The 24742-nt window shown below is 41.6% G+C and overlaps 1 protein-coding gene across 1 annotated transcript; it reads left to right on the top strand.

Annotated features, from left to right (window-relative positions):
• Nucleotides 1-348: 348 nt before the first annotated feature.
• LOC119151802 lies at nt 349-23114 on the top strand. The gene is made up of 8 exons (XM_037396132.1): nt 349-474; nt 11458-11579; nt 12695-12833; nt 13695-13816; nt 15531-15641; nt 19843-19949; nt 21336-21426; nt 22896-23114. The coding sequence occupies exons 1-8, from the start codon at nt 378-380 to the stop codon at nt 23010-23012; spliced, it is 906 nt and encodes a 301-aa protein (XP_037252029.1). The 5' UTR covers nt 349-377; the 3' UTR covers nt 23013-23114.
• The last annotated feature ends 1628 nt before the right edge of the window (nt 23115-24742 follow it).

Here is a 24742-nt window from a genome sequence, read left to right as displayed (position 1 = left end):
CCTCACCCCCCGGCCCCGGCTCGCTTCCGCTTCCGGGGCGCGCCCGCCCCCTGCCTCCGGAAGGCGGCGCCGGGAAACGCCGGCCCACGCCCAGCGGCGCCGCCAGAAACAGGCGTTGCGCAGCTCAGGGGCGGGTGGCGCAGCCGCAGGCGAGGAAGGAGCAGCGCCCCGCGACCGGCGTGCGCACCGAGCGGGGAGGCGGGGCCGGGCGCGGCGCCGGCAGCAGGCCCCGGTGGCCCCGAGCATGCGCGGAGAGAGGCGGCTGGTGGGCGGCCGGGCCGGGCACGGGCGGTGGCTCCGCCCCGCATGCGCGCTGGGGGCGGGGCACTGGCGGGCGGGGCGGGCGGAAGGCGGTGGCGCCCCCCGGCGGCGGCGCGATGGAGCTGGAGGCGGCGAGGCGCGCGGTGCTGGCTGCCGTGCGGGGCACGTGCGCTGCCGACCTGCCCCGCCTGCTGCACTGGATGCGCAACACCAGTAAGCGCGGCACGGCGCGGCACGGCACGGCACGGCACGGCCCGCTGCCGGCAGCCGGCGGGGCCCCGATGGCGGGGGGAGGCCCGGTGGTCGTAGCGGGCCTGAGCCGTGAGCCGTGCCTCGGCCGGGGCGAGCCGCTGCGGCCTGGCCGTCCCGTTCCGGTGCGGTGCTGGCACCGATCGGGCACCCCCTTACTCCCCGGTGCCGGGCCCGCGGGAAGGCCTCGCCGGTGAGGCGAGGCGAGGGGCGGCAGGGCGGGGGTGGGGGGCGTCCCTCCGCTGCGGGGCCACTGGCGAGCTGACGGTGCCCGAGAGGGAGCCGTGCCCGGGCTGGGCGCTCCGCTGGGCGGGCGCTGGGCTCCGCTGCTGGCGCAGGGCTGCCGGGGGTCCCTCCCGGGCCGGGCTGGGGCGAGGGGGCCGCCCCGGGTTGCCGTGCTCGGGAGGCCCGAAGCCGCCGCTCTCCGCCTCCGAGCGGGGCTGCAGTGCCTGAGGCTGCCCCGGCCCCCGCCGCCTCTCCCGGCTGCCGGCAGCGCCGTGTCAGCCCGAGCTGGGGCGGGGGGTGCGGGCGGGGGGCTGGGGTGGGCACCGCTTCGGCTCTCCGGCGGGCGGGGTCAGGGGTCCTGCGGAGGTGCCCTGCGCCTGGCACATCGGGACATTTGTAGGCGTTAGTCTTGTCTTTGCTCAGCTAACTTCACACGTGTTCCCAGCAGCCTTTCAGAGGCTTGAAAATAGAGGTTTGAGCTAATTTGCCAACACCGCTTTCCCCCACTTGATGTCATCTTAGGTTAACGTGGCTTTCTGTTTAGCTTTCTGTTTACTTTCCCGTTTGTGCCTCTGTATAATTTCATCGACATGCTGCAATCAAGTGCCTCATGACAGACGAAGAAGGGAAATGGGGGTCAGTGCGCAAGCTGCTACTGTGCACCAGAACTAAAAGATGACATGGAAAACCTGACCATAGGCAGTGCCCTGGAGCTGTGGGCACATAGTGCCATACTGAATAAACTGACCAAACGCTGCCTAGTCTGTGGATATATTTGCATTTTGCCATTGCAGATAAGAATCTTGAAGCCCCCCCCCCCCTCGAATCCTTTGATCGTTTCAAGCAGTGAAAAACATGTGTCCTGTTCATTAATCACTGCCTGCTGGCACGGTAAACTCACTCCCTGGTGGTCATGCATTGGGGAGGAGAAAATTGCTGTACAATACGTTACTTCCCCAAGTCATGCCCTGTTGTGCTAGGGTTATTCTTGTTCAGTTCCTTTGTTCCAGCACCTCTTTAGAGTGGAAACATTTTCATAAGCAAACACGTGGGGGCTGTTGCACAAAGGCCAGCTCTGGCACCTAGATGTTGTCCAGCTGTCTGAACTGCAAACTCAACTGGTGCCCTGTGGTTTGCAGCTCCCACAGCCACTTGGGTGGAGAGCAGCCAGAAGATCCTGGTCTGGCAGAGCGGGTCCTCTGCTGGCATTACAGGAAAGGAGCCTGCCAGGAACACGGTGCTCATTGCCCTCCATGGGCACGCGGACCTCCCACCCCAACGGGTTCTTTCCTAGGAAAGATATTGCCAGATGTTTCAGAGCATCTGCAAGTCAGCCTTCGTGGTTAGAGCAGAGATGGGATTCCCTAAAACTTGAAGGCTGAGGTTCGATGGATGTAGTTAGTGTTAATTGTAACTAAACATGCTTATTTTCTGTGAGTGTATGTACACATGTATATGTCTACACATATGTGCATATAGACATAATGGCAGAGCAATCTGTTACAAGCAATATTTCATCCCTTCCTTTTTGGGTCCTTGCCTGGATGCAGTAGCATGTTCTGCTTGCTAAATGGTGCCTGGGTTACTGTAAATAATCTTGTTAGAAGTGGTTTTCTTCCATCCAGTATGCTCTCATTCAAAAATCTGATTGAATTTCATATGCAGCCATTCATATTGCTTGTTCACGTAACGTAAATCATTACAGCTCCTTCTACACTGTATTAGTGTGGTGTGGATATACGACTTTCTCAGCTTACTGACTCCTTTTTACAAATACAGTAAAGCACATGGGAACTTACTAGTGAAACTTGAAAATGCTGAACTGTTTCAGTTAGGAAACACGCTCGCTCTTTTCTCCACTTTGATTCAATGATCATACTTAATCATGGAAATTTTTAGCCGATGGCATAGTTTATGTAGACTTGCAAAAATCCTTTGTCAATTAATAACTTCTAAAATTTTTCTTTTTATGCTACAGCTTCCAAAACTTCTAATAGATAGATAGTTTCCATGAAATACAAGTACGCTATGGTTCCTAGCCTTTATTAGATCTCTCTTTCTATGATCTCTCAAAGATTTTTTTCCTGAATTTTAATGATCTAGATCTGTGCCTAGGTCTTTCAGTGAAAGGAAATACATATTTTCACTTCATCTTTTCTCTTCATAATGAAGACAGAAGCTATCTTCTATTCCAAATTTTGAACTACTTTGTGCTTAGTACCTCTGAGTTATCTGTGTCCTTCTGGTTTTATATTGTTTGTGTCAATGCTGATTGCTGCTGCTTCACAATGTGCATCATCTTAAGACTAACGTAATTAGTTTTGTAGTTGTCATTCAGTGGCTTTTTTTCATCTCTGTAGTCTCCTTGACGGGCCATCTTCAGAAGTTTTTTTGGTTTAGGTTTCTTGCAGTAACTCTCAATAATATTTTATTGTCTTTGTTTACAGGCTTGTGCTCTGATAATAATTTGCAATAATTTTCTCTCTTTCAGAAAAAAAAAAAGATTATTAATACCCTGACTGGATGCTATTAATTTATTGTCTGAGAAATTAAGTTGTATTTTGAGCATCTGCATCTTTGGTATTTCCTTACAGTTTGTGATTATATTTTGCCGAGTACTGATGCAGTATAAAGCTGTAGGTAACCGTAATTGTACCCAGATGTGTCATTTGGGACATGTGCGACTTCCCAGATTGCCGCATTTGTGGAGAAATTTAGAGCCTATGGAATGTGGTCTCATGCTACTGCTTGTACAAGTTACCAGTTTCTGGATCTGTTGATTATGATGTTTTAAGTAAAATATTAATGTTTGCCCCATTTTTGTGCTATCTTGAGGTGCTGTGGTCTCCCCCTCTAATGTACATATATATGTACACGTAGATATATGATAGAGGAGAGAGAATTAGAAAGCTTTATGTCTGTCTGTAGGAACTTCTTGTTGTTATCAAGATATGTTTCATTGCCTCTTCGGGCCATTAATCTGTTCATGTTTTTCCACTCCGCTTTTTCTGGATGGCTGTGTCATCCTGCTTTATTTCCAGTTTTCTTTTTCTTCACTCCGAGTATACAGGCCTGGAGTAAAAGAGCTGTCTCTCTTAGCAGTTTTATTTTCCTGTAGCATTGAAGAGTAAGTAAGCAGAGGCATTTGTCCAGCAGGTCACATTCCTTTTCCCTTTTTGCAGTTTCCCCAGAGTTGCAGATATTTTGGGCGATGTCCCCAACACAACACTCTTGATGACACTTCTCTTTGTATTGTTTCTCTGAGCTGCTTCTGTGGCTGCATACTGACAGTAACTTTTACTGTTGGGTTTTTTCCCCTCAGAATTGTTGGGTTTGAGTAATTACGCTGCCCATTGTAACACCTAGATAGTGCTTTAATTATTAATACTGGTTGGGTGGTGGATAGTGAGGAGCTGGTATTGCGGTTTCTGCTGTTATACCCTGAATACAGCTAGGAAATTTGGGGCTCTCTCTGTGCAGAGAGAAAACAGTTTTATGGGAGATGCTAAGAAGTTACCAGATTTTTGTACCACACAGAAATAAAAACCTAGTCTTTGCCAATACAGATGTTGCAAAGAAACAAACCTCTGATGAACGAAAGAAAAGTGGTATGGGGGGGGGGGGGGGGGGATAATATTCTGAATGAAAAAACTAAGCAAACAAGGATAGGATAAATGGAAACAAAAATGGCATCCTCACAGACAAGTTGTTTTTCTGTGGCGTGTGGGTTCACCCCCACCTCCTACTGTCATCCTATTCCTGTTTCTGTCAAGATGTCGAACTTAAAGTTTTACTTCCAGCTGAGGAGAGCTGGGCATCATGCCAGTGTTGGCTGTAGTCAGGCTTTTTTCCTCCCTCACGCCTCTCAAGTAAAGTGTACATGCAGTCTTAGAGTAAAAGCCCTGCAGAAAGCAGTTGCCCTTAAAGAGTAGTGTTATTGCAAAGAGAGCCTTATTTATTAATTGAAATTAGTTGGTGTTTTCTGACTTGTGTGTTGTATGCATGGAATGTTACTGAGAAACTTTTCCATGCAAGAGCCAAATTACTTTATAGTAAAGCAAGTTATCTAAAGACTCATGTATGTGGAACTGAGAGAACAGTGAACAGGTTCTCACTCTAATGATTTCTGACTAATTTTCCTTAGTAATTATGGGAATGTAAGAGTATGCAAGACACTATTCATTTTCTTCTTTGTACAAATACAGAATAAAATAACCATGACTTTTTTTTTTTTTTTTTTTTGGGGGGGGGGTATTGTGAATTTTAGAAATTAAAAAACTTTACATATGATGGAAGAAGACATTACTGTTTTAAGGCGGCTGCTTAGCAACACTGCTTTGCTGTTTCGCAATCAGCCAGCTCTTCCCACACACTGCCGTTTAATGTACGTCATTTCACGGTGACTTGCATTGCAGCTTTTTCTTTTGAGTTAAGTCTTAGATCTCAAAGAAAATGAAATAATAAGAGTTGGAAAGAGTAACAGGAACCTTTGGTGTCTTAACTTTTTCTTTATAATAGGATGATTAATACTTTTAATATCCTTCTGCAATAACCACATTCCAGAAGTTCTGGCTAAGAAAACTTGGGTGAAGCCCAAGAGCTAATTCAAACCACTTGGGGAAACCCCCCTGAAGATCCCCCTCAGTTGGGTCCCAGCATTTGATGTATAGTTTCTATACAAATGTGTACATGGTCGTATTCTCTCTCACTCCTCCACTGCCCAAACCTTTAAGATTTTCAGTAGCAGGGGAGGTTGCATTTGGTAAGAATGGAGAAGATAAGCAGTGAAAGCTTATGGAAAGAATGGATCAGGCTATCTGTATACAAGAATCAGAAGTAGTAAATACAGGAATCCTAGTGTCAAGTTTGAGATTGAAGTCACCAAACCAGTGTACTTACTGGCAACTACTGAACACTTTGCTGCTTTAATGCACATTACAAAACCTACCTCTCAATTCATGTCAGTGAAACACAGATAAGATTATAAAAAGACCCTTTATGGTTTTTCATGTACTGGTTTGGAGTCTAATATAGATTTAAAAAAAAATAATTCAGCAGGGCTAAATCTGACTGTTCTAATACAAGCTTTTAAATTTTTCTTCAGTCAGGTAACAGTAAAATACAACAACCTTACAAACTTTTCCCATTCTATCTATTTCATTAGAAACCTTGAAATAGAAAGCTAAGATTTCAAAGTGATATACTGGTCTGAATTGCTGATGGTTCATGTATTGAAGTTTTCTTCCGAAAAAATCATCGAAGAATAAACCACTGCAAATCCTCTAAGTTAAGGATAAACAACATATAATTATGTACAAAATATTTTTTTTCTTGTGGATTCACTTACACTGGGAGCAAACCAGCTTTTTAAGAGATTGGCATAGGATTTAGTTTTGTGACTGGAAAGTTGAGGGCAGACAGTGCTGTAAGTTCAGGCTTTTAACAGACAGCGAGGGAGAGGTATCTGACAAAATTAACATAACCAGACCGTGGTGGACGTGCTGCTTTAGTACATCGCTCTGCATATGGAGAAGAAACTTCTCATTGTACTCTTAGGAACAGACCAAGTTTGTCCAGCTTTTTCTGTTATGTACTTTATGATCTAGGCATTGTTGTGTTCCCAGACCTGCTAGGTAAAATTATCAGATGATGATTTTTACAGGACTATAGGAAATGGTATGAGAAAAAACTGGACTCTTTTTACAGGAAATAGTCCTCAGTGTTTCCTTTCAGTAACATGGTCACTGCAGGTGGAAATGAAGTGGAATGAGTCTCTTGAAAAGGTTGAAAGCATGGGTTTCTGCAATGTAACAAGTATAGCATGTAATTTTGTGTGTGTGTGTGTATGTGTAAAAGCAGTTGAGTACAAGGCTTCGTATCCAAATTGGTCGAGGTGATTTATCCATGTAAAACAACCTTTCAGAAGAGATCAAAATAGCATTGCAGAGCCACATTGACTGGAATGTATTCCTTTGTTAAAATTTTTCCACTACTTTGTTTGGTAAACTAAAATGGGATTTACCTGTAATTTGATGAATCACCAACTTTGGCAATTGGCATTAATTTCCTTTGTTGCGACAAATGATACTGCTGCAAGAGAGGTCTCAGGAATACCAAGTACATCTAAGTTGTTAGTCACTGGAACTTAATAATGGTGGGGAAAACTAGTGATTGTAAAGTAGGTATGTGACTTACCTCGTTTAGACTTTAACTTCGAAGCTGCTTTCGATTTATGAATGTAAAAGACTTAAAGAACTAATAAAATAAGCTCTAGTTATATTCCTGTCGGAAAAAGCTGATTACTTTCTACCAGTAGCTAAGTATGCTTAGGGAAATAAATAGTATTTAGAGTTCCTGAAGAAGTTGGTATGCTCAGGTCGGAGATTGCTTCTCAAATTGTTTAGCCAAAAAAGAAGATAGTAAAGTTTTAGAGATGTGGGGCTTCTTGACCTGTTTGTTTAGTATCATTAAAACACACTGAATGATTAAATTAACCACATATTAAGTAACAGGGGTGTTAATACTTGCTTTTTACTTCTGTGAGTCTGGATATGTATCTAGAAGACCATAAGGTGCTTCCTGTTACGGTTGCCTTTGCTAAATGCTCTTCTTTCCATGTAATTTTCTGTTGTCACTTGGAAATTAGGCACTGCTGATCTTCAGTGATGTCTTTCACAGTGCTGGGGTGTTTAGGTGTTGGTATAGCGGTCTACTCTATCCAGTGTGAGGCTTTGTGATGTTTTCTTAGCTTTGTGTTATATTTGCCATAGAAAGGCTGAGCAGCACCAGGGTGTTAATTAGGCTTTTTGCAATGTGTTAATTAAATTTTGTAAATGCCTGTTGAGTAGATCCAGTCAAACCGGTTTTTGAAGTAAAATACAAACACTGTGCACTCAGACTTCCTCCATAAACAAATGGTTGTGATTCACCTTGCAGTATTTCATGAACTGTACAGTTCTTTCCTGAACTTTCAATGAACGCAGGGGTTGGCTTGCACACTCTCCATTTCATATATGTAACAGGCACTAAATGATACCAAAAATAGTTTTCTATTTTTGTTTCTTCTTTGAAGATCCCTTGTAAGGTGATACTGAGATTCTCAAGAGCAAACAATTTGTTAAAACACAAGGGTGGAGTTGATAAAACTGCACCAGCAGAGGCAGAAATGCATATTTTCATATTTGGCACCTGTGTTCTGTACTTGATGGCAATCTATAAATATTTGCATACTGCAAAAGTAAATGAGTTATTGTGGTAGCTGTTGCTGTTTCTTGCTTTGACAGGAAAGAGGCGACTCTCCAGGTCTGAGTTCAGTCACAGACTGTACAGGCAAGCACAAAGCGCTGCATGCACAGCTTCTGCTGAAGCTGCCATTTTGTCACCTTGGGAGTGTGCTCAAACCTCCTTCTCTTTTTTTTTTTTTTTTTTTTTTTTGTTCCTGCATGCTTATGCTTTATAAACTGATAGTGGGGAAAGAGCATTTCCATTTGTCAAATATTTTTCAGTATCAGGGTTTCAGTAGTTTTTCCTTTGAGCTGCATGTGTGTTGTAAGATTTTTTCTTAGGACCTGTTTCGTACAGGGCACCCACAAGAACTCTTGCATGTCATACTTAATTTTGCAAGAATTCAGAGGGCCCCATGTAAGATGGTCCGTCTTGTGACAAGTATCGTACAAATGGAAGTCAAGGCAGGGGAGGGGTATGCTGGGTTTGGGGAAGATGGGCATGCTGCCTGGCTCCCTCTGAAAGTATCTGTTTCTCCGCTGTGGAGCTGGGACACTGACAGAGAGGATAGAGCCGTCCACCGCTCATGTGGCCCACAGCAGGTCGCCCAGGCTGTGATGGAGCAGATCCTGTTGACCTACCAGCTCCACGAGAAAGGGAGCTCAAGCTCTGCATTTGCCGTGTGATGTGTCCGGCCTGGTGGTCTATGAACACTTCCTGCATTTCATTAAACGCTGTATATGAATTTGATACTCTTAACAGGCAGTATAACAGCTGGATGAGCTCTCTTGCATAGTAATAGTATTGTTTTAAAGCATGTGCCAGATGTAGGGGCTTACTGCCCACAGGCACTGGTCTGTACAGCTGCTAATATCAGCTTTCTACTCTCTCATTCTGTCTGTAGCATGATTTTACTCCTTCTTGCTTCCTCAGATGTTATCCACCTCAGCAAACTCTGGCTCCCTTGCACTCTGAGGGCCTGTCGTGGTGCTGACCGTCCCAGTTAAGCAATGGCTAAATCTGTCCGCTTTCCCTTTCCATAGTCTCTGGGTTCACTTCTGTAGTGTCACATCCATAGAAATCTTCCCTGAGCTGATAAGAAAAATCACCCGCTGCTTCTGGGATGTTCATAATAAATCTGCAAGCTGTTGCATGGACCATGAGGTTAACAGGAGATGGGTGCTCATTAGAGGTTTCAAATTAAAATGCTGACAAGCTGGAGCTGCTGCATTGCACCTGTTGTGGTGTTCATGCTGCTGCCATTGCAGCTGCTGCCTCTGTCCTCCTGTGTTCCTCGATACAAAGTTTGCATATCTTTAGGAGCTGAGGTTCTGGAGAACTTATCTATGAGCTCTTTGGAACAGCAAGTTGTCTTGCTGTCATATAGTAACTACCAACAGTATTCTGCACGTTAGGGCCTTAGAGCGTTCCTGCAATACATTTAATAAATAATAAATGAAATATATGTTGAGGGAATCCAGATGATGCAAAGTTTCTGCTGCTTACTACGGGGGATTCTGGAGTCAGTGTTGGGACATGTTGAAAGAACCATTTACATTTACACTCTTTAAGAAGAGCGTGTCTTGCGCTAATGAAGGAGGGCTTCTTCAATGGTACGGTTCTCACTACAGTGCTTAAGCAAAAAGTGTTTCAGAAGCATTTTGTAGTTAAAAGTTTAGCTGGTCTCTGTATCTTATACTAGCCTTAAAATGTCTTGCTCTTTCTAGCATTGCCTGTGTTCTTAGAAAAGATTAAATGTATTAGCATAGGGAAACTCGCAGCGTATTTTATAGATTTATTTTGAACCTGCTTGCCATGGAGCTTGTGTAGACTAATGTTCCCACCTGGGACAGCAATGTTAATAAACATTACCTTTTCTAAACACCTCTAAAAGCTGACAGATCCTCTTTTGATGAGTGATACACACAGATGTTAAAACCACACTCCTTGCCCAACATGGTGGTGGTCTAAACAGAACAAGAAATAAACCAGGAAGAGTGAGGAAGAGAGGACAAATATGTCTATTTTTAGATGAGAATCAGTAGACGGGTTTGGTATGTTTTTCAGGATTAGGTTTGTGGTTGCTTTTTGTTCTGTGTTTCCTTTACAGGTACGTAGTTTTGACCGGAGATGTGCCTTTGTTTAGAACTAGATCGGCGTCCTCAGAGCAGTAAGATCTCCAGACAAGAAGGAATTTCATCTAGTCCTTCTTTTGAGGAAAGCGCCATAGAAAAAGAACAGGGTAGAGACGTACAGCAGATCTCATGCTGAATGTCAGTTAGGAATGTCATCCTCTTAACGTGAGACTGGGGTGTGTAAGCAGGGCGTTGGCTGCAAGATGTGAAAATTCTGGTTAGTGCAAATAAACCTTTAGCTGGAGTAATGGGTCTAGTTCTCAATACTGTAGGTCATAAAGGATGAGACAGTCCAGAATATCCAAAAAGGAGTGATGAGAATGATCAGACTCCTAGAAAAAAATGCAGGAAAGGGCTGAATAAGTGGATCTTGTTTTTTCTAGAAAAGAAGACTTATGGGGCACATGATAAGTCTTCAGAGAAATAAAAAGTTGCTATATACGGGAGAGGAACAAACTTCTATTTCCGTTGTGAGTGGGACAGAGTACTGAGTTTAAATTGTGGCAGAGGAAATCTAGATGAGTTATTAAGAAAAGTATTCCTTTCTAATAGTAAGTGTGGTCAAGCACTGGAATGGATTGCTAAGGGTGGTTGTAGAGTCTCCAGCATTAGCAATCTTTTTTAAAAGAGTCATTGGGAGAAGTAATGACACTACTGATTCAGCCTTGGAAGAAGAAAGGATTGGTGACTTCCCAAGGTTTCCTCTCAGTCTTTTTTCTAGATGTCTTTAAAAAAAAAAAAAAAGAAGTGTTAAGGTAATGCAGGGATATTCTGGGGAAATAGCAAGAATTTACAATGTGGCTTTGCAAAAACGTACTGGTTTACATCCATTCCTATTTTCTTCCACATTTGAAATATTTTGATGGTTTAAGTCATGTGAAATTTATTGTAAGTTGAACTGTTGAACTGTGCATTATCCCTGATTTTTTGTAAGCACTTTATTAGAAAGATGGTATGTATAAAAAGAGACTTGTATATAAAAAAAAGCCTGCATTCAGGCAACTATGAGTTTTGTAATTTCTCCAATAGTTCAAAAACATCTTTGATGTTTTTATATCTTAAACTGAAACAGTATCACTTTGGTGGCAGCCCAGACCATCATATGTGAGTTATAAGTTTATAAATATGAAAATAATTTGAGATTTCAAAAAAGTGCTACGTTTATTTTAAGTGGCAAAGTTATTACAATCCAAATCTGTCATTGGCTGGAAAAGTTAACAAAGGCTGAAAAATGCATTTCAAATAAAAACCTTATCCATCTGGTATTGTTTATGTCTTGCAACTGTATATTGTACTGGTCATCACTTAGTCCACATGATCTGCATATGATTGTTCAGGGGTTCTTGTTTCTCTTGATTTATAGATGACTTTGATGAGCTTGTGGTGAGTAACAGTGATGTTGTGCTCAAAAATATCGCTGAAGATTTGCGGAATCACCTACCCATCGAGGCAATGTTTAATTCGGAACATCAAGCTGTTCAGAAAGTAAGCTAATTGTTACAGTCTTTTTTTTTTTTTTTTTTTTTTTTGCTGAACCACAACATTTATTTGGGAACAAAGCTGATTTCAGTTTTAGTAGTAGTTCATAATAAAGAACACGCACTGGAGTGAGTATAGGTATAGGAAATTTCATTCTCAGGTCTGTTGCTGCAGGATTGTGTGACCCCAGGAAAGTTGCTTCATAGTTCCTAATACTTTGATCATAAGTTATTTGGCATAGCTTTCATTCTGTGTGGTATGGCACCTGTCACAGTGATTCTTTAATGCTAGCTCCATAACAAACTCCCAGCCCCCTTAAAGAAAACAGAAACACGGGGCCAGTGTTTCGCTGTTGTCATAATGTGGGCAGCCCAGAAATGATTTCCAGCTCTTCTCAGATTCTGATGGCTCAGAATGAGGTGGGCTGTGAGTCCTGTGGGAGGGGAGAGCACCTTTTCTACTTGAGCTGTCAGTATACGTGAAAAGTTAATGCATTTCCCAGAAAAGTGGTGTGTGGCTCTTACACAGGAAAAGTGGATTGGCCACATGCAGCAAGCCTGGGAGAAGGAGGAGAGAGGAGTAGGAGGATGAAGATTATACCCCTTGAAACGGCGAGAAGGCAAGCATCCCAACTGGTGTGCTATTGATTGAAAATAACACCCGTGTTAATCAGAGGTGTTTCTAGATTGAGGCATAAGGCACGAAGATGAAAATATTCAGATAGTTGAAGCTGAGAAGCAAAATTGCCCTTTCTCCTAAATTTAAGTTATAGTCTCCTCATTAAAGTAGGAAACAGAAAGCTTCCTTTGCCCTGTACCTCCTCTATAGCCAGCAGGCACTAAGGAGACAGAATTGATGGCGGGTCTCCTGCTCAGCTCCCGAAACCAGCTTGCTTTCCTTTGTCGACTTCCACTTAGTGGTTATTTCAGTGGAATTTGGTGATCCAGTTTACATGCAGGGTTTCTATGGTTTAAGTTTGATTTGTAACTTTTGAGTAGGGAAAAACTTGAATCTTAGGGATTTGGGGAAAGGTGGGGTGGAGGGACAATTAACTGTGTACCAGTGTAAGTGAAATTAAGAAACTTAGTTACGCCTTCCTTAGATTTTGTTCCTCTTCTTAGATACACCAGCATCCACTGCCCATGATTCATGTCGATGCATTCCTTTATGATGATGATTTTGTTGATTCATTGTGTGAGGAGGGGAAAATGAGTAGGAGCTACTGCACCGAGTGTGGCTCATACAAGACTGCATCTTTAGGTAAGTGCTCTTTTGGGAACACAAGAAACAAATTCAGTTTAACTAAACTGGTTTGTGCAGTGACTCATCTGGACAACACGACATCCCGCTGATGGAGGGCTTTGTCCAGACTGGTGCAGTACACAGGTCAGAATTATCTCCCATAACCAATGGAAGGAGACTTCTGCACACGTAAGTTGAATTAATTTGCAGTGTGTGAGTGACGTTAGTTGCCCACAAAAACTGGGCAGGGAAGAGGCAGGGCTATGTACCACTGAAAAGGAAGATGCCTGAGGAAGACGATACTGTAGAAGTCCATGCGGTAGCCTCAGTCTCCTCTCGCATGCTGAAAAGCAGTAGAAAGCACCATCTGTCTTAAAGCTTTTGTGTGGTGTGGTACAGATCAGTGCTATTACCAGTGTAGCACAGGCATTGAAGGAGGAATGGTTTATATGGAGAACATCCCGTTCCTTAAAACCTTGGAGTTGAAATTCAAGCTATTAACATGTCTACCCATAAAAAGGTTTGCATGTATTGTGTTGAGCCTTAGGTACCGTGCTCCCTTTTTCACTTAAGCATTTCCAAGTTACTTTGTTTTGTATTTTGCAATGTATGTCACTGTGCAGAAAAAGGTAATTCAGTTTCATGAAGGATTTCAAAGTTCTCCACGTAAGGGAAGGAATCCCCAGGCGCAGGACAAACTGCTTGGCAGACCACCTCCGATCTGCAAACCCTGGTTTTCCAGGGGCCCCAGCAGTAGTTCAGGCAGGAAACCGTGCGGGTTTTCAGTGATGATAACTCTTCAGGTTAATATGTCGTTGGTTAATAACACAGTAGTTAGTACTGCCCACCCAACACCTTTGTTCTGTTCTTATTTCCCAGAGTTTATTTCGCATTCCTTTTCCCTCATGGAACTGAAGTTTCTTTATCAACATGTACTGCCTGACCTGACAGGAAAGGTAGTGGTTGACGTTGGCTCCAGGCTTGGTGCAGTGCTATTTGCGGTAACTTCCAGCACAGGAATTCATATTTTATTACTGTGACAAACATTCTCCCTCCTCTCTGACTACCTACTCTCGTTACTCCATCTTGGACGGGTCATTCTGAGCGGCACCTCTGATCTGCCTCCCTGAGCAGTGTAAGGTGCTGTTTACTAGCAGGTTCAGTTCGGGTTCTGTTCCTCGCAAGAGGGAGTACAAATGATCTTGCTTACGGAGAGGGAAAGTCTGTTGTCCAACAGAGCAGCATATTGCTGTCACACGTGCTGCTCTTTTGCTAGTTCCTGCTCTGCCTCTCCTTCGTAAGTAAGTTTGTCCTCTATGTCTTGACCATGTCTATATATAGTTTAGTTATGTTAAATTCCTTTGTGAAGCTGACAAACTGTTAAATTATACAAAGGAAGACTTTGATATGAATTTGTCTCCAAAAACATATTGTCCTGCTCTGCGTTTTAAAATGCACATAAAATACTTCCATCGAGAAACTTGAGTGCAATTTTGATTGCTTTTGGCATGGCTGGTGCAACATATGGCCTACAGCAATGCAAAACACACATTACAACTTTCTTGCAAAAGTCAATGGCTGTTTAGGGCTCAATCTTGGAAACACTCAAGCATGTAATTTTACTCATCTGAATAATCTTATTTTGTGGCTACTCAAATGAGGAAAGTTACTCCCATTTGTAAATATTTGCAGCATTGGGTCCTTAAATGGTAACAATTTTCCTAGCCTGAATTTGAAGTACTTAAAAGCTTGTATTGGTACGGTAGAAGATAGTCTCAAATAAAGCAGGGGAAACGTTTTAAAATGAGAGTTTTCCTTTGTAACCATGTGCCTGGCTCTTATTGGAGGAGGGGTGGCTTCACCTTCACAGGTTGCTTCTCTACTCTCTCAGTTGAATGGTTTCAGGAAACGTTAATAATTAGATTGTAGTACACAGGTATCTTAGATACTCTATCTTTAGCGTTGTTTGTTTGCCTTTGCCATTGTTGGCAAAGTGTAATTGTGGTGTGCAGTGGAGACAGTGACGCTTAAAGCAGTGTCTTCGTTACGGCCCTGTAGGCTCAGCTACTTGTGTTTTTTTTTTCCTACTGTCTCCCAACAACTTTCCAAAATCTCAGTCTGAAACTGAAACCATTATTTTGGGCTTATTATTAAGAGATAATTTATCCTTTTTCGTATGTACCTGGATGAAGCATCTGAAAACGGCAGTAATACAATACTTACAGGTGCTGGCAAAGACGCTGTATGAAAATACCCCGTTACATTACTGGCACGTTGTCCTCCATTTTCACTTTGACTATGTGTATGTCTCTTTCTGCCCCCTTGCTATTTTCTTCTTCCATTTTCCCAAGAAACAAAAATGTGCAGTCTTTCCTTTCCCACTATTTTTGTAACTTGGTTTATACTGCTTTTTTCCTTCTTAGACCACTTTCATCTATTTTGCAGTGGAAGTGAAGTCGGTGCTTTACTATTCTGTTTGTTATTTTGATATGTCATTTTGGATCCTTTATTAAAATTTTTGAGACATAAGTGGGAATTGCCAGATCAGGGCTTCAGCTCTGAACAACATCACGTCCACTGAAAGACATTACTCAACTTGCTGTTTTAAAATGCTTTCTTAATCTTAACCTGTGGGGGTTTTTTTCCATTTAAATTTAAATTTCTGAACTTGTTTTAAAGGCATCACAGTTACTAAATTTCCTTTTCCTAATGTAGGGTTATCTTTATAGCTCAGCATCCCAACTGTATGGAGTAGAAATGAATGCAGAGTTTTGTCAGTTGCAAGAAATGATGGTTACAAAATACCAGTTCATTGACAGAATAAAGGTAACTAAATACATGGTTTAGTGTATGTATTTTTAACCGCTGCGTACTAGGTATCCTGAGTGGCTGGTAAAACAGTGTTGTGAGAAGTTTCTGCCTTTGCTTCTTCTGGGCTTAAACAAAGGTTTTGCATTAAGAAAAAAAAAAAATCTTACGGCAGAGAGGAAGAGGGAATTTATCAAAATATGATAACGTGTTGAGTCACTTAGCCTCTTCCCTGAATGGACTTACGTACTGGCTCATGCAAAATGGGTACATCTTACCTGTTTCTCCCAGTGAGATCAATGATGTTATTGCCACTAACTTGTGTGACTTTGAGTGTATAAAGAGTTTCTGTCATGAATAACAAAACTAAATGCCTGTGTTTCATTAACATTAGCACAAAGATGTTTGTAGGATGTGCAGATTTGTGGCTAAGAACACCTAAAGGACTTAGGGCTGTTGGTGTTTCCTTTCTTGGAATGTCAGCGCCTATGTACCTTCCACAAACAAAATGGGTTTCAAACAACGTGATATCATTATGGGAACCATTTCCCCAGTTCCTTTATGGAAATAACTATTTTAATGAGAAAAAAAATATGTTCTTGTGCCTTTCTGGGGAATACCAGTTATTTTGTTACCAGCTAAAGTTGGTAAATAGAATATGCTGGGTAGCATACTGGCTTTAATCCTGTGTCGTATGCGTGTGCTCTTGACTGGAGTCGCACAAACTGCTGGGTGTAGTAATTTCTTGGAAAGTAAAGTAAACAATTGAAAACTGGAAAGAAATTACAAACATAAAATATTTTAACACAGGATAAGCAATATCATCGGGTTTCCCAGTTCAATCCCAGTTGCTGCCAGATTATCCGTAACCTCTGGGTGTTGCATATGTTTTGTGTTTGTAACACCTTACTGTGATGAGACTGAAAGTGCAGTTAGGAACTCTTGTCAATTTAATTCAGTGGAGCTGGAGGTCTATATGCATGCTTTCCAGCCTGGTATATTCTTTTTTATAAGCCTTTTTGTTTTTCCTTCACACCTTGTAATTCTGCTGAAGTATTCATTTCAGAGCGTAAAGATAAGAAGATAATACATTTTCAAAGCAGTGCCTGAGGACTCAGCTATTTGAGTCTCATTAGATGCTAATTTAGTCATGTGACTCCTGTTATCACACTGCTTTGAACATTTCACTCTCAGATTTTTATTTCACCCCCAAATGAATCCTCTCAAGAAATACATACCAGCTTGAAAAATAGTCAGAATCCAGTTGGTGATAATAATTTATGACACAAATTTGCAAAACCGTTAAGAGACCCTTCTTAAATAACAAATTTTTTTTCAGAATATTTTGGATTTTTATTAGAGCGTGTTCGCAAAGGGCAGCAGGATGGAATGATATCTTTAGTGGCTGTATCTCTGCGTGAACCTTGTGTTTCTTTGGTCAACATTTGATTTGTTAAAGTACATAGAAAGTTGCTTAGCATCTTTTACCATTTGAGCACTTAAATGCTGGGAGGAGGAAAGTAAACAGTTCAACAGATCTTAGGAAACTTGAGACCTTAATTCAGAAATAACCATGAAAGGCTTGGTGTGTATTCCATTGAGCAACAGAGCAGTTTTAAAATCGATTGCTGCCTCCTCTATTGTGCCAGCACACAGCCAAACGGGTCAGGGGAATGGTCCAGCTGAAAAAGAACCCAGCAAAAAAGTGTTTTACCTGCAGCAGCACCTGGGGCTGGGCCATGGTGCACCCACACGTGCTTCTGTGGTCCCACATTCCCCAACAGGAATGAGGATGTGTTTGGGGAGGATGGGATGCTTCGGTCACTTTATTCAGCACGCTCACCTACTCACTCTGTAAATACAGACTAATGTTACGTTGAGGTTTAAATATTATTCAAGTTAAGGAAACATCAACACGTGTTGAAAGTTTCCCAGTAGTTTAAGCATCTTTCTGAACTGAGGCTTAAAATACTAGGAGTGCCATTAGTAGGGGATTAAGAAAATTTACTGCTAATCGTGACTTCTTGTGCTGCAAGAAGTCCGCTGGTGAAACAGTCCACCACTTGTGTTTGGGTTAAAGGACTGCTGCTCAGGTTTTTTGTACAGAAGTCCTGTGGTTTTGTTATTTGTGCCCACTGAAGATAAGAGATTGAAGTAAAATGTCCCTTAGCCTCAGAAACAGTGATCCAGATCCCACTGACAGTCTGGGCAAATCTGGGTTCTGATACACGAGTCCTGGCAGCTCTAGCTGAGGTGTGTTTTGCCCCTAGCTGTCCATCCTTCCCCACTGCAGGAGGCTGTTGCCTGTATCCATAATACCTTACCACCCCAGTTTATGGTCTTTCATTTTAATGAACAGTTAGCAGTGGCTTTATGTAGAGGACAGGAGTTGACAAGCAGGACCTGCTGTATGTAGGACTGCTGATGGTGGCTGGAGTGGTCCGTATCCTTTCTCTGCTGCCTGGATGCTTGAGCTTCTTAATCAGCTCCTGTGCTGCTACACAGTGCACTGTTATAAGATAAATTATCACCAATCTTAATTGTCCTGAAAACCTGTTAACTTTCATGAACTAGCGGATAAATAGTTCAGATGTCCACAGAGTAGAGGTGAGAGCAGAAAATTGATCTGTCATTCTGACAACTGAACTGTGCCTATTTCTCACTGAGATGGAGCCTTCAGACACTGACCTGCCAGTTCTGGGTAAGGCACAAGAGCACAGTTGCTTCCTTTCCACTCATTACAGGCAGTGGTGAACAGCTTGGCATGGTAATGTGTTTAAGGAGACAAAGCTGTTTGTTTTACCGGTTTGGAGCGCTTGCAGAGAACCCATGGCGTATAGCTTTCAAAGATGAAATGCTGTGATGCCTAATTTTTTGTTAGGGTTTTGTTTCTGTTACTGCTGATCTTGAAATATTTGTCTATAATTGCAATTGCTGTAATGAATTCTGATAGCATGAAGCAGTCATAAACTGGGGCAATTTATCATCTTCTCCACACTTGAACCCTTAGAAGTTGCAGGGGTGGTAGTATCTGTTTCCAGTGTCAATCAGAGCTGTGCGCTTTGTGTGTGCGTTATGAGGAGGAATACATAATTTACCCTCCCAAAAAGTATTGATGTATTGTTAAGTGGGCAAAAGGTTTTTCAACACGTAAGTGTTTTTAACCTTTTGTGCCAACATTCAGCTTTCCTGTCAGAATTAAGAATTCCTTTCTACATCTGTCCAATATTGGAAGTATTTGACAAAACGTGAAATACTGAATCCATCAGGTTAGTATATTCCCAGCACAACCTAGTAATAGGTCACACAGGAAGGAAAAGAAGTTGTTCAGATTTTCCATCCATTTTGACATATAGGGATGCACTTTCAAAAAATGTGTGGAATGCAAGTAGTATTCACATTGGCTTTCTCTCCCTTATCCCTCCAAAATATTCATGTTTCTCCTCAGATTTGGGATGTGATGTACTTCTGTGTTTAAGAGGAAATCAAATACATCTTGTCAGAGTGTTAATGAGCATCCATATTCTCCTGTCACTATGATCTCACCTGCTTGAAAATGACATAACGTGCTAATATCCTTTTTGGTAGGTGAAGGTAAATAAAATCAGACCAGCTGCTGTGCTGACTAGAGGCAGTTGTTTAGTAAGGTGAAGCACTTGCTGTCCTCCAGTGCCACTGAGCATCCCACCTTTCCAGCATTCCTAGTGCCAATATAGGTTGTGAGAATTCAGCTGTCAAACCTGGATCTGTAGTGTCTTTTCTAGCTATAATCCTTTAGTAACCTGCTGAGTCTGTCAGATGCCTTTTAATAGCCTCAAAAAGGCTTTAGCCATCTTAGCTCTTTTCTGGAAATCAGTGAGCATTTGGGATAAAATATAGGTAACTGAAGTTTAACAGCCATCATATACATCATCTCCTCTTTTACGGCACACAGTGTTCTAGACCAAAAGTCAGATGTAGTTTATTTCACTTAACGTAATGAATCATATATCTTAATTAGAGGAAATAAGTCTGACTTTTTATTTTTGAATTTTTTGAAGCTTTTTCTGGTTATTTACTTCAGTTTTATCGACTATGAAACCAGTGAAATACCCATTTTTGTGACTCGTTCAAAATGGTGGTAGCAGGCGCTGTAGTAGGTTGACAGGCTTCACGGCTACTTGATGGCTGTGTTTGTGTATTAAATTAATTTATGCCTTGTGAAATTTTTCTCCTTCAGGTGGTTCACGCAGACATCTGTACTCAGGCTTCACTTCTTCAGAAGGCTGATGTTGTTGTAATGAATAATGTCTTTGAATATTTTCTTAACAGACAGGAACAGGCCAGGTAAGCTATGTGTCTGAACAAGTTATCTATTTCTTTGGCAATGTGTGTGTAACCTTGTGAGTTATGGAGAACCTTAAGGTTGTGCTTTTTGAAGTCACATACATAAATTACACAAGGAAATTGTTTTAAACTGCCTGCGCTTAATTGTTGTACTTAATTGCTAAGGTGTTACGGCAGTTGTTTGTTGTTAAACCCACTAAACACTGCTGCTTTGTTTATCCAAACCTTGCCCTGCATCCTTGTACTGGTCTCTTAAAATTTAGTATCTTGCTGTTAAAGGATCTGAAATTACTATATCAGCATAAAGCTCCATCTTCGGAAAGAAGACAGGTCACTGACTTGTAGATGTCAGAGCTTTAATATAGATGCACTGCAAAACATGGTTGTTAATGATATTTCTAATATATCTTCATAAGGATGTGGTAGCAAGCCAGCGCATGGCTAAGGTTCTTTTTCAGGTACAAGACACTGACAGATGAGCTTTTGCTAATCCAGCAAAACATCATCCAGCAGTTTAAAACATAAATAACTTTACTGTCCAAAGTTACTGTGCCTTTAGAATGGGCAGTCAAAAAGAAAGGGTGCCTGTGGCTGCCATCCCAGCCAACACCCTGACATTCATTAGCAGTTCCAGCGAAGTCTTGTCCTGCTGCCCTTGATCCCAGGTGGTAATGTTAGAGAGGCACAGATAGGTGAAGGGTAGTGAGTGTTCCACATTGCTAGTTTTGTTTCCAGGCACATGACCGAGAATTCATTTATTCTTCGAGAACTCGGGGGCAGTGGTTTAATGTTGCATTAGTACCATGAAGACAAATGACATTTGAAGAATGCTGGAAATTAAATTATTTTTAGTCTGAATTGCCGTGCTGTGAGAAATGATCTGACATGCAAAATCAGAAAAAAAAGGCAGGCTGGGGGCTGTATTTAAATACTCCAATTGCTAACGTCTTAAGAGAAGTATTTTGTCACGACTGCAAAGTATGTATGTAAAGAACAGCTTGTTGTTAAGCTTATTAAGACAGTGCACTCAGGGACTGGGTTTTCATCAAAACCAGAAGCTTAAAGGGACCAAATGTCAATGTTTAATCTTAGTCCATCATGAAGGTGTTGACAGTACAAAATTAGATGCATGTATATATCAGAGTTAAAAAGTTACAGAATCTAACATTGTAAGACCAAATATTCCCTCTGTTTTTAAGATGAAGCTTTATTTTGTTCATACAAAGACATTTGCTTTGTTATTAATAGTGACTGATAAGCATGTATAGCAAGTCTTTAAGCTTAGTCTACCTCTGGCCACTAAACTGTAAAAGCGTTAGATTCGTTTTATATCAAATGTTGGGTTTTTTCCTAAAAATTGGTGACCTACTTTTAAATATGTTTCAGAGCTTGGGAATTTATTGCTTGTAATGTAAGGAAAAGAGGGTCCTTATTAGTGACAGTTCCAAGCCTTAAGGAATCGCTCTCAAGGCACCAGGTAAGTTCCTTCAGCTGGTTTTAGCCAACACATTTCCTATGGAAGTGGCAGGTCTGTCGTTGGGGTTCGCTGCTTGCCGGTATTGCTGTGAGGAAGGATATGTAATTTTGTGAATAGATTAGAAGATGTAGGACTCTGGGTTCTATTTCCACGTTCCAGCACACCTTCCTGTAATTTCACTGTCCCCACCTGTGAAATGGAAATCCCAGCCTGTATCAGTAGGCTGCATAAATCATTGTATTATCATATGTATTAACAATACCTTAGCTGTGAGGTTAAAAAAAACCCGCAAAAAGTTAGCAAATCCGTATTATGATGCGAGTAACTTTTGTGATAATCATGCCAATTTCCATCAGACTTATTCCAGGGATAGGGGTAGAACCTGAGAAGTACAGATGTATTTATAAACTTCTAGAGGCAAAATCTTGCAGTGTTTTCTCTATTTAGCTCTACATTTGCACGTTGCCTTGAAACGTGACAAACTGTTTTGTTAAGCCAGTAGGAGAAAGGGACATATCAAAGAAGGACCATCCTTGAGGATGCTCTTGTGTTCTGACTTGCTGTCAGCATAGAAAATGACTCATAAAATGCCAGTGTGAGTTGTTAGCAGTACAGATTAGGGAGAGATGTGGCCTCCCAGCTAGCCAGGTGATTACCACAAGGTGTCTCGGACCAGTGACATAGCTTTAAATTGTGGTTGGAAACAAACATGATGACAGTGCAACTTCCAAACATGTTGAACACCCTGTGCTGCTGTTCTCTGAGTAGTAACCACTTCCGAGGGACCAGCCCCTGCCCTGGGTCCGTTCTGCCATAGGTCATTGGTAGATTACAGTTGTTATGTGTATGATGCCTAGACAAATTGTGTGGGTGGGCTTTAGTTAGGAAACAAAACACTGATCGTACATGACAAGGTTATTTATAAAGTAGCTTGCTTGCCACAGCGGTCTGCTTTAAGAGAAATTGAAGTTGCCTGTATGCTAATGGGTGAAATAGATCCTCAGCCCCAGGAGCAGCAGTGGTGTCATTTGACCTTTCCTTGGAGCAGGCAATGGTTACAGAGCAGCTGAGAAGCCCTCTGTAGTCTTAATACAATACTCCCTGGGTGTAAAACAAGAAAGTACCTGTGATTGTTCCGTGGTACAGTTAGCTGCTCCCTCAGCACTTCTCTCAGAATGTTTCCCTCTGATCAGGATGCTTGAGGCTTACACAAATGCGTATAGAGAAGCAGCTGTAACATGCTAGCAAATTATCTAGACTATTGACTGAGATCATTTTTATAAGTTATCTTTATTCTCCCCTATTTAGGTTAAATGGCATTTCCAGAAATTAATTTATCGTTGCTGCATAATTTGGAATGATTCATCTATCTTATTATGTCTTGCCTTCTTAATACTGTACTAACCTTGAAATGCCTGCTGTGTTTCTCAACATTGTGTTAATTTAAGGATCTGCTTTCATCGTTTCAGACAGATATACAGCTCAGCCAATGGGTCGAAGAGATGCAGCTAAACTATGATGTGTATATGGAAGAGGATGCTGACAAAGAAGCACTTGAACAAATACATTTATACAAGATTCTCTAGTACCTGGAAAAATTTACTAGTATCTTTTTAACATATATTTTGGGTCTAAGATGAAGTTGGATTGATTTGTGTGAATAAATCAGGTCAAAATTCTTACTGGGATTAATCTGAGTCTTGTCTGTGGTGTGTAATGTAAAAGTCTTTTGAAACAGGTTTTCTTATGAAGGCATTCTGTCCCAGCAGGGTATATTGACTTTTAACTAGGAGGTATCCTTATGGCTTAATACTTGCAGAAATGCTAGGGTGGCTTCGTACTGATGCTAAAAGAATTTTTGAGCAGTAGCATTGTGCCCTGCTAATGTTTGCTATATATATAAATAAACCTAAGAATAGTAAATTGTTATCAATGTGAATGATAATGCATTTAGCATGATGTCACTTCAAAGCTGCACTACATCAGAGTTTGCTGTTTGTCTTGGTATAGACCATTTATTATTATCAGTAATAACATCTATTATTAACAGTATTATCTTTAATGTGCCTCCCATGGAATTTGTAGGTTTTCTTTCCAGGGTCTTCTTGATAACCGGAGCATCTACTGGTACCAGTTATGAGAAGCAAGTGCTTCCATTGAGTTAGTTGTCTTTAAGGTGGGTATTAATTTCAAATACCAAAAGACGCTGAGGAGCCACTGAGAATTAATATAGCAAGTCCAGGACAACAGAACTCTGTTCCACTTCCTGCACTTCTGCTGGGGATTGTAGGAAGTGTAATAAGGGGTTAAGAAGCTGAAAATTCTGAACAGGTGTCATGGCTTAGTGGAGGCTTGGTGGTGGCGTAAAACATTGGAAATTCGTAACAGAGCCTCCTCAGAGAGAAAAGATCCACATACGCCTACCACATTTATATTTAGATTTTACGTTCTAAGGATGTGAAGCTTTTAGTCAGCTGAAGAATGTTTCGGTTTTTAGCAAACATTTAACAATCCAAGTGCAAAAATACTGACTTCAGGAGTTTTGGACTAAGTGTGTTTTGAATTTAGAAGCGTTGTTAAAAAGTTTGCTACACAACTTGCGTCTAGTGTGAATGGGGAAACTTTAAATGGGGTTTCAGTCTTCAGATTATTTACAGGTCAGTGAACTTGATAATACATACTGGAAGCAAAACGGAGCAGTGTCCATTAGGCACTCACTAACATAGTAAGTAAACGGTACTACAGAAAAGATAGTGAGTTTTAAGAAGTCTTATTTTTCATGGCCTGTTTGGAGTGGAAGAGGATGTTTTAACTTGAGTGATACTGAACCACTGCCCAAATACTGTGTTGAATCTGTTCTTCATGCTTTTAAAAACGAACAAAGATCAAAAGGTTTTCTTTAAATGTTTATTTTATTAAAGTACAATAACTGAACTTTTGATTACTTACTTGTCAATGAGACAAATGCCCCTAGAGAGGGAATCTAGGAGAGGCTAAGCAATGGGGTGGAGGTAATGCAAGGCTAATAGATCTAACAAGGAGAGAATAAAAAATGATAAAAGAAATGTATGTGCAGTTCAGAATGAGGAAATGAGCACTACAGTAATCAGTACAGTACAGTGGAAGCTGTGACTGAATTTGGAGTGTATAAATAGGCTGCTATAAAAGGAAGACTGACTGGGTCTTAAAAAGCTACTTCATAACCCTACTATCATGTGAGAGGAAAACACCGTGTCAGAATGTTGCTTACTTCTTCCCGAGGCCCTGCAAGATCTCCCAAATCAACTGTCAGGACTTTTGGCTCACGATACTGGCT

This window comes from Falco rusticolus, chromosome 7 (genome assembly GCF_015220075.1).
Source record: "Falco rusticolus isolate bFalRus1 chromosome 7, bFalRus1.pri, whole genome shotgun sequence".
Taxonomy (NCBI): domain Eukaryota; kingdom Metazoa; phylum Chordata; class Aves; order Falconiformes; family Falconidae; genus Falco; species Falco rusticolus.
The sequence above is the reverse complement of the archived record's forward strand: the minus strand, read 5'-3'. Positions and strand labels throughout refer to the sequence as shown.

Bases quoted from the DNA above. Each gene is read 5' to 3' on its own strand.
- LOC119151802 (XM_037396132.1), top strand. From the start codon at position 378: ATGGAGCTGGAGGCGGCGAGGCGCGCGGTGCTGGCTGCCGTGCGGGGC. The intron at 19,950-21,335 runs GTAAGCTATGTG...AATATGTTTCAG, and splicing joins AACAGACAGGAACAGGCCAG to AGCTTGGGAATTTATTGCTT. The intron at 21,427-22,895 runs GTAAGTTCCTTC...TCATCGTTTCAG, and splicing joins AATCGCTCTCAAGGCACCAG to ACAGATATACAGCTCAGCCA.